This window comes from Labeo rohita, chromosome 2 (assembly GCF_022985175.1).
Source record: "Labeo rohita strain BAU-BD-2019 chromosome 2, IGBB_LRoh.1.0, whole genome shotgun sequence".
In the NCBI taxonomy this organism is placed as follows: Eukaryota; Metazoa; Chordata; class Actinopteri; order Cypriniformes; family Cyprinidae; genus Labeo; species Labeo rohita.
In genome coordinates, this window is record NC_066870.1 from 21275735 (window position 1) to 21292484 (window position 16750).

The 16750-nt window shown below is 39.5% G+C and overlaps 1 protein-coding gene across 1 annotated transcript in view; it reads left to right on the forward strand.

Annotated features, from left to right (window-relative positions):
* The first annotated feature begins 1446 nt into the window (after positions 1 to 1446).
* colec12 (collectin sub-family member 12) overlaps positions 1447 to 16750 on the forward strand; it is a 40129-nt gene continuing 24825 nt past the window's right edge. The window contains 2 exon segments of the mRNA XM_051124891.1: positions 1447 to 1994; positions 5813 to 5863. Of these exon segments, the coding sequence (XP_050980848.1) occupies positions 1988 to 1994; positions 5813 to 5863 (58 nt within the window). The 5' untranslated portion in view covers positions 1447 to 1987.

Sequence of the window (16750 nt, forward strand, 5' to 3'; positions counted from 1 at the left end):
TGAGTCCCTCAGTTGTCCTCAGTGTGAAAAGATGGATTTCAAAATCATACAGTCATTGTTAGAAAAGGTTCAAATACACAGCAATGCAGAAAAACCAAAGAATTTGTGACTCGTGAACAACTATTACTAAAAAAAAAAAAAAAAAACATAGCTGCGGACCATTCAGGTAAGAACACAGTATTAAGAATCAAGTGTATAATTGTGTAAAATATCTTATTCAGGTCAGTATTAAATAAAAAATACATGCAGTTTGTATGATCCCTCTTATTTTGGTAAAATAATTAACTTTTTGCCGATTCTGCAGGGTGTATGTAAACTTCTGACATCAACTGTGTATAATACTTAAAGAAATAGTTCACCTGAAAATGAAAATTCTCTCATCATTTACAAACCCTCCACTTATTCCAAACCTGTATGAGTTTATTTTGTCTGTTGAAAAAAAGTTATTTTGAATAATGTTGGTAACCAGACAGTTGACGGTAGCCATTGACTTCCAATGGCTACTGTCAACTCTTTGATTGTCCCTGCCTTTAAAACACGACATGTGACGTTTTACTTGTTCACTTGTTTATCCGGAGAAATATGATATTGGTATTTTAATGAGAATAAAATTTTCAAAAAGATTTAAGAATGTTGTGAACTGGATATTTGAACCTAACACACAAAACCACTGCTAGAGAAAACACTCATTTTTGTAACTGAACGTTGACTCATAACTTCATAGTTACTGATAGGGCTATATAACTTTCATTTGTAACAACTCCAGTCCTCACTTTTTTATATACAATATTCTATCTTAATAGTGTACAAGTTTAAAAGTGTTAATAAAGACTTTTTCCCACTGAAATGTTGGCCTATTTAGTGCTTAAAGGCCCAAAAATGACAATTCTATCATTAATTAATCACCCTCATGTTGTTCCAAACCTGTAAGACACTTAATTCATCTTCAGAACACAAATTAAGATATGTTTAAAAAAATCCGAGCTTTCTGACCCTGAACAGACAGCAAAGCAACTGAAATGTTTCCAGGCCCAGAAATGTAGTAAGGACATCAGTAAAAGAGTTACTACCTTTCTGGGCCTTGAACGTTGTTGCATTACTGTCTATGCAGGGTCAGAAAGCTCTCGGATTTCATCAAAAAGATCTTAATTTGTGTTCTGAAGATGAAGGAAGATCTTACGGGTTTGTAATGACATGAGGGTGAGTAATTCATAACAGAATTTCTATTTTTGGGTCAACTATCCCTTTAAGCGTAGCACATATTTAACCCATGCTTAGCCATCACATAACAATGATGCAGACTAGTATATAAAGTGTATTTGAAATGCTGAGGTTTGGGTGAACACAATTACGTAGTTGTTTGAGTAGTAATGTTTTCTATCCTGTTTCTTATTACAGATGAAGATTTCACAGCACTCCAAGCTCAACATTAACTAACTCGTGCAACGTGTAAGACCCTCCCATGTGCCAGGAGGAAGTTTAACTCCAGATGCGGTGCAGCACATTCAGAGTCTCAGTGAAGAGGAGGCTGCAGCCGCTGCTTTTCACCTGGTTTTCCTTTAAGAGACATTTCAGTTCATGTAGAACACAAGTGGACTAACAGACACCCTACGGAGTCCCAATTTCTCTCTGGTTCTCGGGTTGCAGCCAAAAGGCAGAAGAGGAGGCATCCTCACTCACCTCAAGTGAATTTCCATCGTGAACACGCTCTCATGGAGAGAGAGAAAAAGTTTGCGTCTTGAGCAATAGTTTGTTACAACTTATTAAACATCGCTGTCTGCGAGTTTTTCCTTTTGTTTTTTTTTTTTTTTTTTTTACTTTAGCGTCTGAATTTTAAAAACATACTACATGTTTCAGGTGGAATATTCGCATCTGTGAAACTTCAGTGTGGAAGTGCGCGTACGCGATTCTTGAGTCCGCGCTATTGTCATGAGATTGATGTGAACTTTTGGCTTCTGACAGAACGGTGTACCTCAGTTTTACCACAATGAAGGGTAAGTTGCACTTCAAATTATCCACTACGTAGACAATTTTAGTGCAGTGTCTTTTTAAGAGAAGTCTCTTGAGTTTGTCCACGCGTTTCGGTCTTCAGTTTCTCTGCTTTTCTTTTTCTTTCTCTTGTGAGAGGAATGTGCGTTACTCCAGTGCACGAAACATCTGGTTGCGATTAAGTGCTCGTAGTGTCTAAGGTTGGCGGATTGTTTGGCTGAACTGCCGTAAGACAGCTGAATAGAAGGATCTACACACAACCTTGAGTTGCTGACCCGGCTATTGTGTGGGATGTTCAGTGACATTGCTCGATTTATCTTCAGGAAAAAAAAAAGAAAACGCGTGGCCACGTTACAAATGAAACATCTGGCGGAGTGTGAAGATGTTTCTCTGTGGGTTGAAGAACTTGTGAAATCTCATTTCTGCAAAGCTTCTATTAAATCTGAGAGACTTTACCATATTAATGCTTGGTTAAATACGTGTTTTGGATTTTTTTATTTTTAATTAAAGGTGCATTCAGTCATTTTATTCTATTATAGGCTGCTTAAAAACTTTTATGCAGAAAGAAATTAACAGCAGTTTTGAGAAATATCAAAAATAAATGTTCATTAAAAAAAAAAAAAAATTACACTGACATGAAATGAAGACTCCAGATACATCAGTATTCTAGAAACATTTTGGATTCTGCATGAAGAGGGTCCACCCTCATGGATGCAGCCATGTTGAGATCACATGATCAGCTGTGTTAGTTGCTTTTAATAATAATGTTTGTTTTATATACAGTTGAAGACGAAAGTTCACATACACCTTGCGGAATCTGCAAAATGTTAATTATTTTTCCAAAATACAGGGATTGTACAAAATGCATGTTGTTTTTTATTTAGTACTGACCTAAATAAGATATTTCACATAAAAGATGTTTACATATAGTCCACAAGAGAAAATAATTGTTGAAATTATAAAAATTAACCTGTTTAAAAGTTTACATACACTTGTGCCACAGGTTCTTTGATTTTTTTTCAGCATTTTTGTGTATTTAAATCCTTTCCAATGACTGCATGATTTTGAGATCCAACTTTTTTTTACACTGAGGACAACTGAGGGACTCATATGCAACTATTACAGAAGGTTCAAACACGTTTATGCAAACAAAATTATGCATTAGGACCCAGGGGTGTAAACTTTTGAATGGAATGAGAATGTGTACATTTTTCTTACTTTGCCTAAATATCGTATTTTTTTTTCATTTAGTACTGCCCTTTAGAAGTTACAGAAAATACATGTTCCCCAGAAGACAAAATAAGTTACATTTACCCTGATCTTCAAATTCAAAAAGGTTTGAACTCATGAACAACAACAACAAAAAATCTTATTCAGGTCAGTACTAAATAAAAATAACATGCATTTTGAATGATTCCTCTTATTTTGGTAAAAATAATTAACATTTTGCAGATTCTGCAGGGTGTATGTAAACTTTTGACTTCAACTGTAGCTATATTTTAGTCAGTGCTCAATGCACTTTGCAAAAATGAGAATTAAAAAAAAAAAAACAAGAATGAGAACACACAAAAAAAGTCTCATTCAGGCTGTCTAAGATATAAACATTAACACAACTAGTATATTATTGCCATGAATAACAAAAACTTAATGAGTGCAGCTTTAAAAGTGCGATGTGCTTTTAATTCTAAGTTGCAGTAAAGAGGGAATGAAGAGTCAGGATTATATAATTAAAAATGAAAAGGTCCTCTGTATTTTCAGAGGTTGTTGAAACTTGGGTGTCCTACGAGCCAAGATGTTTTCCATCTCGATTGCACACCAGAATTTAAACGTGTGACTCAGAGAGCCACTTACAGTAAAAACAACCCCCACATCTCCTCGTACTAAGTCATTTTGCATGTCCAATGGCCAGATGTTTAGACAAACACCATGCCTTCACACCACATTTTTGTGCCCTGTGAGTTATGCAACATTTAACTGTTTTTCTCAATTTTAATCAGAATGCCGCCATCTAGTGGAAATCTCAGTGTAAATATTGTGTGACTTCATATTGAACTAAAAGCAATATATGCATATAGCCTCCAGATGCATTTAAAATGGACCTGCAGTGTAATGCAACTGCAATTTAATGCAGTGCAGTTAGAAATAAATACTTAAAAATGTGTATCTAATAAGCAGGAAGTTGTATTTATTGTGTCAAAAAGAGACAAACAGTTTTCCTGTGGGTTTCCTGGATTTTATGCAAACTTCAAACAAGTGAGATATGTGGATTCATCTTTTGGTTAGATAAATGTTTATTTACCAGTAAATCAATTTAAAGCATTAACATATTTAATGCTTGGTAAACAGTGCTAAAAGCACATGGAATAAACCTAATAAGGGTGTTTAGACCACACACAGTGAAATGTTGTTCCTTTGACTAATAGTGATCAGCAGTCTTCTGTGATACTCCTCCATGCATAACATATTTAACCTTAAAAGTTTTATTTCAAGCAATAATTCTCTTGCAATGTCATGCTTCTGACCGTGGCTTTGTAAAAATATTGTTTTTTGGGTGTGTGGGAGCTTTGTTCCTTTGCTTTTCCCAGAGTTTTGTTGTTATTTTCAGTGGCTTTGTAAAAATATGGTTGGACCTTTCTGTGGGGTTTCTAATGGACTGTTCCCCCACCCACCTGCGGTTCTGACTCTGGTTTAATATCAGAGTGAGGGGAAGTGGGTTCCAACTACAGAAACATGTGTTCTTTCTTTATTTTCTCTGGCCTTGGACAATGACACATAAAACCGCCTAGAGTCACCCCTCTCCTTTCCCATGAGCATTGTAGCCACATGAGAGAGCGCTCTAGAACAGGAAGAGGAAGTAGAGGATGGTATCGTTTAGTTAACTCAGGAATGGACCATCCTGGCCTATGTTATTTCAGCAGTCAGACATGCTTTTTATCAATTCCAGAGCGAATGCTATATGTATTTGTTTATGTTATTAACCTCAGCGTAACACACTAACCTTGTTTCTAAGGAAAACATATGAACATTGTCATATTTATTTGGTGTTATGACATTTCAGAGCTGTTATTCAGCAAGGATGTATTGAATTGATCAGCGTCAGCGAAGACTTTTGTAATGTTAGAAAATATTTCTATTTCAAATAAATACTTTTACTACTGAAAGAATCCTGGGAAAAAGCATATCACGGTTTCACAAAAATATTAAGCAGCACAAATGAAAACAACATTGATAATAGTGAAAAAATGTTTCTTATTTTTTAAATCAGCATATTAAAGTGATTTCTGAAGGATCGTGTGACATTGAAGACTGGAGTAATGTTGCTAAAAATTCAACTTTGATATCACAGGAAAAATGACTAACTAACTAACTAAAAGTAAATAAATGAAAATAATGTTTCACAATATTACTGTTTTTATGTTTGATGAAATAAATGCAGCATTGGTGAAAAAAAAAATCTAACCAAACCAGTGTGTGTGTGTGTGTGTGTATGTACGTATGTATAACATTTAAAAATGTATTTATTTTTATTAATTAATTAATTAATTAATTAATTGTTACTTAAAATATGTATATATATATATATATATATATATATATATATATACACACACATATTATGTAAACAAAAACTTATTTTCAATGCAATTAATTGCGTTACAGCACTAATCTAAATGTGTAAGAATGTATTTGTGTTTATATACGTTTAGTGTCTGACACTAGAATCATATCGAATATACATTTTATAGATGAATATTAATATTTGTGGATATCATTTGATTACCAGGCCTATACTGATATCATTGTCGTTTGATTACTTTTGCAGACGACTTCACTGATGAAGAGGAAGTGCAGTCTTTTGGCTACAAAAGGTTTGGTAAGTCTATTGCAGTGCCTGATAAATTTGCAGTCAGTTCATGATCGGTATAGATGTGTTTAGTATTTGAGACGTGAATTGGACTCTAAATTAGTCAGGAAAGCCGATTATAAGTTACACAAGGTCATGCCCTGGTGTGTACTGCAGTTGTTTCCCTTCTAAACATATGCTATTATCATTAGCCCATCAGACGTATGTTTTAGTGAACAAATCTGGATTTCTTAGTTCCTTCTCTGCCTTTTTATCTTAAAATGTAGTGTTTGGACATGCTGAACTTGGAATGTATTTGATTATTTTGCTTTTTTAGTTTACAGTCCTCTGAAACAGATTCCAGGGGGTAATTTCTAGGTTTTGAGTTTGAAGATTTGTCATATTGTTCAATTTGATGCTTAAACCAAAGAAAAAAAAAAAAAATATATATATATATATATATATATATATATATATATATATATATATATATATATATATATACACACACAGTAGTTAACATTGAAGTAGATGAAAACTTTTCATTAAAGTTGTCCTAAAACTAACAATACCCATTCTTGAGATGTGTGATATTCTAGTGATATCGGAACTCCAACCGTTTGTATCACTCCACTTGTGGAATTTCTCACAGTGAATATCACAGAATGTAGTTTTAAGAGTTTTTACAACATGATCTCATGATGAAAAAAAAAAAATACGTACCAATAAGTACATATCACTGCAGTTTCCAACTGAAATGAACACTAGAGGCGGTAAAGCGGTAAAGCAGCGAGCACTTGTAATCATTTTGTACACAGTTATGATTACAGCTCCATATGTTTCGCTTTCCAAATGTAACAAACTTGTTCGGTTGCTCAGCCGCATTGGAATTGGACTTACGATGGGCAATACTTGGGTACGAATTCCGTGAAATCACGATGACTCCCGATGAACAACTAGCTAAAACGGCATTCTTGTGATTGCGTTTTTACGTCACATTCAGTTTTGTTCATACTATTGGGTAGGTTTAGGTGTAGTGCAGATGGTATGTTATTTTAAAACGTCACAGAGCATTAGAGTTATAGCGCCACTCAACTGTCATTTCAAGTCAGTACTGCGGTGACATGTACAAAACCAACAGCATGTAACATGTACCACAAAAAACGAACACTCTTTTAGCGCCACTCAGTGGACATTTCACATTGAATATGTCACGAAACATACATGTGAGCTCCATCTTTCAATGAAGCAACTCAATGTTCCTTCATTATTAGTTGTAAAGTGACGTTTTCAAATTAGTAATGGAGGCTTGGGCTCAGCTGTCAACCTAAGATTTGAATCCATGGCGGAAGGACATAGTTCTGCACAAAAGAAGGTTTTTAAAGACACTCCGTTGTTTAATAAGTATTTACACACTTGTGCCGTCGAACTGTTGTATAAATGCAGGATAACACGCATAGCTGTGTGATATGGCTGTATATTGGCACGCTGTGATTACCTATGGCACGTGACTTGCCTCGTGCCTAGGGCTGGGTATCGAGTTCGATACTTTTTAGGCACCGACCGTAATGCCTCGATACCACCGAGTATCGAAAAACCTCTTGTTGTTCGGTACCAAACTTCGATACTTCATCCATACTGGCATTTCAGAAAAGATATCTGTCCATACTACACGACCGAAAGTGTTCGTTACGTGAAGCTTCATGAACACTGTATCATGATGCTACATAAGACAATAAACAAGATTTATATTCTGCTTTTACTCAAAACTCATTTTAAACCACCAGCTAGTGTTTGTAATAACTTCCGTTTGCCGTCAAATGTGTGTTTTGGCCATGTAATGTTGTTAAAATATGTTATGTCCTCTGAGTCAGAACAGCGATTGCAGAAGAGAGAAGGCATATAATGTTATACATACCAGCAGACAGCGCTGGAAGGTGCAAGCACTTGTCAGTAAATTAGTGGAAAATAAACAGAAATTATGATTCTGGTATGCATTTTAAAAAGAGCATGCACTAGTGTGAATGTAGCCAAACAGATGTGTAAACTGAAAACTGTTGTTTTCAGTTTACTTGTGCCAATATTCAGCCATATCACACTGCTACTTGTGTGATATTGCTCATATATATTACATTCCTGGTAGCTGTCAATATTGAATATTTACTGATTCATCAGATTAAAACATCAGATTCAAAATAACAGAATTTTAATATCAGCGCATCCCTAGTTGTGTTGAAAACTACACTCACATACCATAATGACAGGTGATATTATAAAAATGTCGAGCCATTGTCTGCTGGAGGAATGAATGTGAGTGAAGATGTATGTTCATTTAACATCTGCCCTAAATCTCATATCTTCGTTCTTTTAGGAAGTGACTTGTTTAATTTATCCAGTGTATTTCCAAGAGAGGCCTCCAACAACAAATCACATTTACTGTGTAATTCAATAGTTTATTACCTATGCATTAAGGCATTTGTAAATCTGTAGTCTTTGGTGGTCCAGAAAGAGGTTTCAGGTTTCTGGCTGAGCTACCACCATCCAACTAGCACTTATTAAAGCAGCGTGAGTTATTTCCCAGTTTGACTTAGATTTCATTTCATGCAGAGTAATAATGTGCCGTTTGACCACTGGGGTAGAGGAATGAGTTGATAAAGGGCATGAACATTAAGAGTGTAGCTCCTAAGAGTGGTTGGACTCAATCCCACAGTTCATTTGTCACGGCAGAAGAGTGGTACTGGGTGAATTTGTCATGCACCTCATCTGTTTTAAATACTTTAGTGGAGTGTTAAGTTAATTTAACTGAATAGAGGTGATTTAAGAGGTATATATTGTACACTTTGGGCTTAAGGTTAAGGTTAGGGTTAGAATGCGTATTTTGAGCCTAACTGGATTAAAGTTGTTCACAAGGCGATAATGAATGGAAGAAATGTAGTGGCTGTGGTATGCCGTCTGAGATGTTGAATGTTTTTTTGGTCTAGAACACATATTAGCCACACCAGATTGTCTGGTAGTTTCTGTGTTTGGTTTGAAACTTGCTTTGAGAACGTAAAAAATGTTTTACTATCATTCACAAATCCTAATTTGTCAAAATTGCAATCTGGTTGTGTGAGCAGATGGTGCAAAGAAATTATGTTGAAAGGCTGGTGTTTCTGTTGGAACTTGCAGAGTCGCTGATCTGTTTCTTGTAGGCTCATTTCTTGGCTTGATGGCTGTAAGGTGGGTGTAGGGAACAAGTGAGGAAGTTTGGTGAAGGAATCCAGCACAGTCAGCGCAAGAGTGTTTAAAGGCTGGTGGGTTGCGGGGTTCATTTAGGAGTGTGTACCCTCTGGGTGGATACATTGCCTCCCAGAACACCCCTTTTCGCTGAGCCAGTGCAGTCGTATACAGAAAGGCTTGGAAACCATTCTAGCTTCTTCACTCAGACAATCAAATCTGTCTGTTTGGATCTGTCATACAGTTTGATTTTAACACATTTTCACTATTAAGTTGATTATTTTCCCCTTCACTCAAATATCAAAGTGCTGCCAGATATTTGGCAAAGGTTACTCTTTATCCCAGTGGAACAGAAGAGATCCTTTTTACATTTTATAAGCTGTTGACATTGAAATATGTTTTTTCAGTGTTTCTTAATGCCACTGGAAAGAGTGCTGGATGGGGAATGAAGGAGATGTAAGGAAATACAGAAAGAAGCTATTTTTGAAGAGAAAGCAATATTTTAAAGATGTTCTTTGTTGCTCACTCATAGTGCTGGGTAGTTTGAATCAAAAATCTGTTTCACTTTTTTCTTTTCTTTTTTTTTTGACGGTTTATCACAGGGTTTCCCTGACTGTGCCTTTTAATAATCAGAATGCATGAAACAGTTGCAGAACCACTGCATTTTAGTCATGATCCAAACAAACACGCGACATATAGCATTAGCAGTTTTTGATATAAATTAGATTGTATAATTTCAAATTTTAAAGCAAAATCATAATGGTCTGACCTTAGATTTGTGATATTATGCTACATAAAACATCTGAACAAAAAAAAAAACAGCAGACGGGCTCAAAGAGATGCAGATTCACTCACTGCCAGCAGGTGGTGCTTCTGGACTAGCAGCAATACAGCTTTTCCTTGGTTACTGCTGTAAACAAAGCAGCGCTGTGCTTTTAAATACTATATTAATATGCATTCTATGGAGGTAAGATGAAAAGAAAATGCCATCTAAACTTTTCTGAAGACAGTCAATTTCCTTCAGAGAGACATTCATATAAACCCCTTATTTAGTATTTAGAATTTTTTATCTATATATTTCACACATCGTGAACAGTGAGATTGATCTGTCTGATACAGTATTTTTTCCTTTTTGCATCCATCTTCAGCATCTTACAGTTGTTTTTTTATACTCTGTTAAAGAATTGTTTGTGTTATTAATATTTCCTAATGTTTCCAACCATTAGTCAGAAGGTATGACGTTAACAAGGATCTCTTCGCAATTAACAACGCTGTGTACGTTGCTTAGGCACTAGTATCTGTATGCCATTTTTTTTTTATTCATACCATTTGTGTAATTCAAATTGGTTTACCATTTGAACTGGTAAATGTCTCAGCACAACTAAAATCTAATGAGATAAATAATGGTAGGATGTTGTTTTCATACTGCAAATGTTTTCTTTTTTTTTTTTTTTTTTCACATACAAACCTTTATGTACATAGGAAACCAAATGGTACAACCATAATCCAAACAAAACAATGCAAAAAAACTAAAAAACTAAAAAAGACCAACAACAACAAATGGGGGATTTTTTACAATCAGAGTATAATCATAAGATACAATCCAGTTATTAATGTAAGTTCAGTTGTTACAGTAAGAACAATGGTAATACACTATTCGACTTTGAGGAAATCCACAAAGGGCTGCCATACAGTTTGAAAGTGGCGATGAGATTTGGGCTCCAAGGAACGTATCCTCTCCAGTTGTATGACATGAAACAATTCACCCAACCAAGCTTTGAAGCATGTCGAATCTGAAGACTCGATACGATGCCAGATTGTGCAGCTTTTGGTTGTAATTTTCAGTCAAAGGGCAACTAAAGAAGCGTAAGTCTTTACTGCTTTCCTAGCAATAAGAATTGGAGAAAAGAATTGGAAGATGCCTGTGGATGAATAAAGCTTTCTAAAGACCCGCATCTTTGGAAGGAGTTTCTCAGCGCGTATTTCACTTGATATCAGGATGCGTTTCGACTCTGTGGGGAAATCGATGGTATGCTTATATCCATCGCCACCTATAAGCCCTTTCAGTAGCTGTGGTCATCGTATCAGTATTTTTTTTCCAAGATGTGGTAAAAATAGCGTAGCTCAGTGCCAGTAGCTCACAGAGTGCAACCGTTCTATGTAATCAAAATAATGGTGCCCAAATAGTCCAAAATATGTATATAAAGATGTGGATTTTTTTAAATAACGTAAATGTTTCATGGGTTTTCTACTACATATTTCAGTAAGACACATCATTTATGTTAAATTAAAGGAGAAGTCCACTTCCAGAACAAAAATTTACAGATAATGTACTCACCCCCTTGTCATCCAAGATGTTCATGTCTTTCTTTCTTCAGTCATAAAGAAATTGTTTTTTTAAAGAAAACATTTCAGCATTTTTCTCCATATAATGGACTGGTATGGTGCCCCGATTTTGACCTTCTGAAATGCAGTTTAAATGAGGCTTCAAACAATCCCAAATGTGGTTGTAAACGATTTCAGCCGAGATAGAAGGGTCTTATCTAGCAAAACAATTGGTTATTTTCATAAAAAAATACAATTTAAATACTTTTTAACCTCAAACGCTCGTCTTGTCTTGCTCTCCCTGAACTCTGTGTATTCTGGCTCAAGACAGTTAGGGTTTGTTGAAAAACTCCAAATGTATTTTCTCCCTCAACTTCAAAAATCATTTCAAAATCATCCTACATCGCTGCAGAAGTACAGACCCAGTCTTTGCAAAGTGAACATGCAAAGAAGATCAAACACCCTTAACAAAAAAGGTAAAACAGCGATATAAGACAATTTTGAAGTTGAGGGAGAACATGAGATGGGAAATTTTCGACATACCCTAACTGTCATGAACCGAAAAAAAACAGAGTTCAGGCAGAGCGAGAAAAGATGAGTGTTTAACATTAAAAAGTATATAAATTGTATTATTTTTATGAAAATAACCAATCGTTTCGTCCTCGGCTGGGATCGTTTACAACCGCTGTCTTTTCTCAAATTAGTTTGTGCAGTGTGTGTCTGTTGTTGTTTACATGTACTGCAGTAAAGATGCATTTGATATTGTATATGTTTGAATCAGAGCGAGTGTTTTTCATTTGGCTTAGGTTTATTATTACTAGAGGAGAATGTTTTCAGAGTACTTGTTTAATGCACCCTCTCCCCTTCAGGGTCTTTATGCATTGGGGTTCTGTAATGCCGACTTGAAACATGACATGCATGTGTGTGTTCAGTATGCGTGCAGAGACCAGAAGGATGAAGGTAGATGAAGAAAGAACATTTGTCTGTCCTTCAGCCCACAGGGTCTGCGGGGTGAGCTGTCAGGGGGGTCCTGAGGATTTTATCCTTATCTCAAGCCTGCCCCAGCCTGGATTAAGCGAATGGTACACAGTTCTCCAACTGAGAAAAGGATTTTTTTTCTCTCCACCCAATGCACAAATGACTGCTTCCCAGCAGGAGGTTCAGGGAATGGGCTGTAAGGATTCTGGAAAGGGTTCGGGTCAATGCTAGGTCAGGCCAGTTGAATCTGACTCTTTAAAAGCACCTTTGCTTAAGTTCTCAGTGGAGGAAACACATTGCAAAGGCGTGATAAGCAGCCACGCAAATCTGAACTGTGCAATTCTTTCTAAAACAATGTAGTTTACATAGTAACAAGAAAGATTTAGAGTAAATCTTGCTTGTTTATTCTGAATTGACTTGTTGTTGAAGGCCTCGACTAAATTCATGCTTCTCGGTAGTCGGGCTTTTGCATGACAGGGAATAGATCAGGAGTGGCGGTCTCCTCGCATAAACAAGGAATGCTACCAAATTTCTCCTTCTTCACTCTTGACAAATAGATATAAATGCAGCTTGTAAAGCAAACCATCTGTCGAGCTCTACCGTGCGAGGAGAAGGGGTCAAGTTAGCATCCGTCCAGTCTTATAGAAGGTCTTCGGAGGTGTTCTTACCCACACCGTCATATGATACGGTGTCACACCTAAATGATGGATGGACTCTGTGCCTTTCTTTGCAACACAAGGTCTGGCATTCGTTCAAAAACAATACATGTCACTGATGGAGACCAACTCTTTTCTTTTGGCATTACCAATAAAAGAAAGGCCCCGAGTGCAGCGCAGTGTCTGATATATTAATGAAAGTCTTTTGGCTCCCAACTCGGCCAAAATCAACTCTGCGCTTCCTGGCCTGAAAAAAAGGTAGAGTGAAAGAAAGATGTGTATTTTTCTTTGCTCGACTCGGAGTACTACTTACTGGCAATCTGTTTTGCAGAACTGGCCAAGACAGAGGCACAGTGCCTTTGTTTCTGAGGCTTTGATTACTTTGGCTGTCAAGGCAACTGACGCACAATATTATTCTTGATCGGGTTACTTTTTTGACTTTTTTAATGTATAATTTAACTCTGATACGAATACATAAATAATAAATTATTGCGAAAAAGCAAGAGGAATTCTTCCTCTGACGGCTGATGTTTAGACAGTAATTGCTTTGAACTTTGGCACCGGTATTTTTCTTCATGGTACATCTGTGGTTTAATTGGACATGGCTCCATCGAGTGGCGCAAACACATCCATTTCATTTTGTAGTTTGTTTTTCATGTCTCCAAATGTAATTAGTGTTTATATTTTGTTTCTTAGTCACTTACACAATGGGTGGAGTGGCACCGTTTGTCTCGGGTGTTTGTTGCACTTTGTTCTGTTACGTGTCAAGCACGTCTGGCATGGAAGTTTATTAAAGAGCTTGGTGGTTTTATTGGCTGTGTAAAGTGATGAAGCTTGTGAGCGCTCTTCTGGCTTATGTCAGGCTAAGCTCAGTTGCTGCGGTAACGAACGGCCTTCCACTGTGACGGACGCTGATTGCTGAGTCAGGATCCAGGCCTTGCGGTGGGCCACCCACTAGCATGAGCCTTTCCCGCTTCAAACCCCCCAACCCACACTCCTCCCGTCAGCGCAGATGACTGCACCCCTGCTAGAACATTCGATACACAATAAAGAGGTTAAAGGAACAGTTCACCCGAGGAATTTTTTTAAAGACTCTTTACACAGTCCTTAGTGACCACAGCTGTCAAGCTCCAAAAAGAGCAAAAAACACATAAAAGTATCATGAAATTTGTTCATGCGGCTCCATATAAAAGTCTTTCGAAGAAATACGATAGTTTTGTGTGAGGAACAGTCTAAAGGTACAGTATGACTGTCACGAATCTGGTCGGTGTCCCGCTGTCCGCTCACCACCAGATGTCACTCTCGCCCTTTCACACACAGACTGTTGCACCACACCCCGGACTACATTTCCCATCAGCCATTACACTTGACCCACGACCAATCAGCGGCGCTATAAAAGCCCCGGACTTTCCATGCTAGTCACGGATTGTTAGATTGTATTGTTGTTGTGTTAGCGTTCCCTGGTTTCTGGTTCCCGTGTTTTTGACTTCTCGCCTGCTCTTTCGTTTACGTCTGTCTAGCCGCCTGCCTTGGATTATCGCTCTTGTTATCTGGATTATTCTCTCGATCGCCTTTGTTATTCCTGTTTGCTCCCGTCTCGACCTTGCCTGTACGACCATGTCTTTGTCTCATCCCAATAAAGGCTTGCATATGGATCCGCTCGCCTCTCGTCCCTCACTCCGTGTAACAGAGCAATCCGTCAACAAGGATCCAGCAGCCCAGAACCCCGCAGTACAGATCATGCTCCTCAAGCAAGGTGAGCGACCAGTTGAAAAGTTTGTCATGGACTTCTACGCATTAGCACAGCAGACTTCGATGAGTGATCTGTGTCTGATGATTTTTTTTCGTGGAGGTCTCTCTGAACCTTTCGGCTCCTTAATGCCAATGTATCAGCCCCAGTGGACGATAAGCCAATATCTGAACATTGCACTCCAGATCAGCGGTTCCTTGCTCACTGTGGGTGTCGCGGGGAAGCAACGCGACATCGCGGTAACGCCGGCAGCGCAACCGGCCCGTGTAATGGCGGCCGTGCCGGTGCTCGCTCACCAGATGACGGCCGCGCCGGAGCGCGTTCATACCACAGCAGCGACAACAGAGCCTGTGCACAAAGTAGCGGCGACAGCGGTGCCCGTTCACAAAATGGCGGCCGCGTCGGAGCGCGTCCACACAATGGCGGCGACGGCGGAGCCCGCTCACAAGATGGCGGCGATCACAGAGCTCCGTCACGTCACAGCTGCCATACAAAAGCCATTTAAAGGTACAGTTACATTTCCTGAGTCAAGTCAAGTTTCCAAATCGAGTCAAGTTGCAGCTCTGTTTCCTGAGTCCAGTCAAGTTTCTGAGTCAAGCAACATTACAGCTGCTGTTTCTGTGTCAAGTCAAGTTACAGTCATCGTTCCCGAGCCAAGCACTGTCAAGATGGCTGCCACGCCAGAGCCACTGCACAAGATGGTTGCCACGCCAAAGCCTCCGCCTGCTAAAGCCCCGTCAGTCAGGCCGGCGCCCGCTAACGCCACGTCAGCCAAACCACAGCCTGCTCAGGACATCTCCGTCAAGTCACAGCCAGTTCACGCCATGTCTTCTGCTCCTGAGTCTGCACCCATCATGGCCGCCCTCCCTGAAGCAGTTCCCGAGTCAAGCAAAGTCACAGCCGTGGTTCCTGAGTCAAGTCACGTACCGCCTGACATCCCAAGATCGCGGCCTATCATGATGGCACATGTGCTGGATTCACCCCTGATGGCTGTACGGGCAGCTAAAATGGCGCTCCTTCACGTCGCGGCTGCTACCCCAGGGTCAAGTCAAGCTTCCAAGTCCGGTCAAACAACAGAGTCAAGTCAAACCAAAGCTCTTGTTCTCCACGAGTCAAGCCAAGTCACAGCTGTTCCTCATGAGTTAAGTCACGTTACAGCTGTCGTCCCTGAGCCAAGTCACGTCACAGCTGTCGTCCCTGAGCCAAGTCACGTTACAGCTGTTATTCCTGAAGCAAGCCAGGCCTCTGCAGATCCTCGTGAGTCAAGCCTAGTTGTCAGGTCCTGTCATAATGCAGCTTCCGTCTCCAGTCAAGCTTCCAAGTCCCGTCAAGCTACAGCGTCCAGTCAAGCTACAGCGTCCAGTCAAGCTTCCAAGTCCAGTCAAGCTTCCAAGTCCAGTCAAGCTTCCAGGTCCAGTCAAGCTTCCAAGTCGAGCAATGTCAAGGCGGCTGTTCCAGAGTCAAGCCACGCCCCGCCTGACGGCCCAGAGTCAAGCCACGCCCCGCCTGACGGCCCAGAGTCAAGCCACGCCCCGCCTGACGGCCCAGAGTCAAGCCACGCCCCGCCTGACGGCCCAGACTCAAGCCACGCCCCGCCTGACGGCCCAGACTCAAGCCACGTCTCGTCTGGCCACCCAGAGCCTTACCATGACCCGTCTGACGGCCCAGAGTCAGGTCATGCCCAGTCCCCAAGTCAAGTCACACCAGACCCCAAGTCAAGTCACATCTCGTCTGACATCCCAAGACCACAGCCTATCGGGATAGCCAGCGCCCTGGACCCACCACAACCTCCCGCTGCTGCTCTACCCTTAATGGCTATTGCCATCTGGTGTGTGTGGGCTGCACATTGTGCTTCTGGGGTCACGTCTGGTCTCAAGTCTGCTCCAGAGCCCCGTCTGGTCTCAAGTCTGCTCCAGAGCCCCCGTCTGGTCTCAAGTCTGCTCCAGAGCCCCCGTCTGGTCTCAAGTCTGCTCCAGAGCCCCGTCTGGTCTC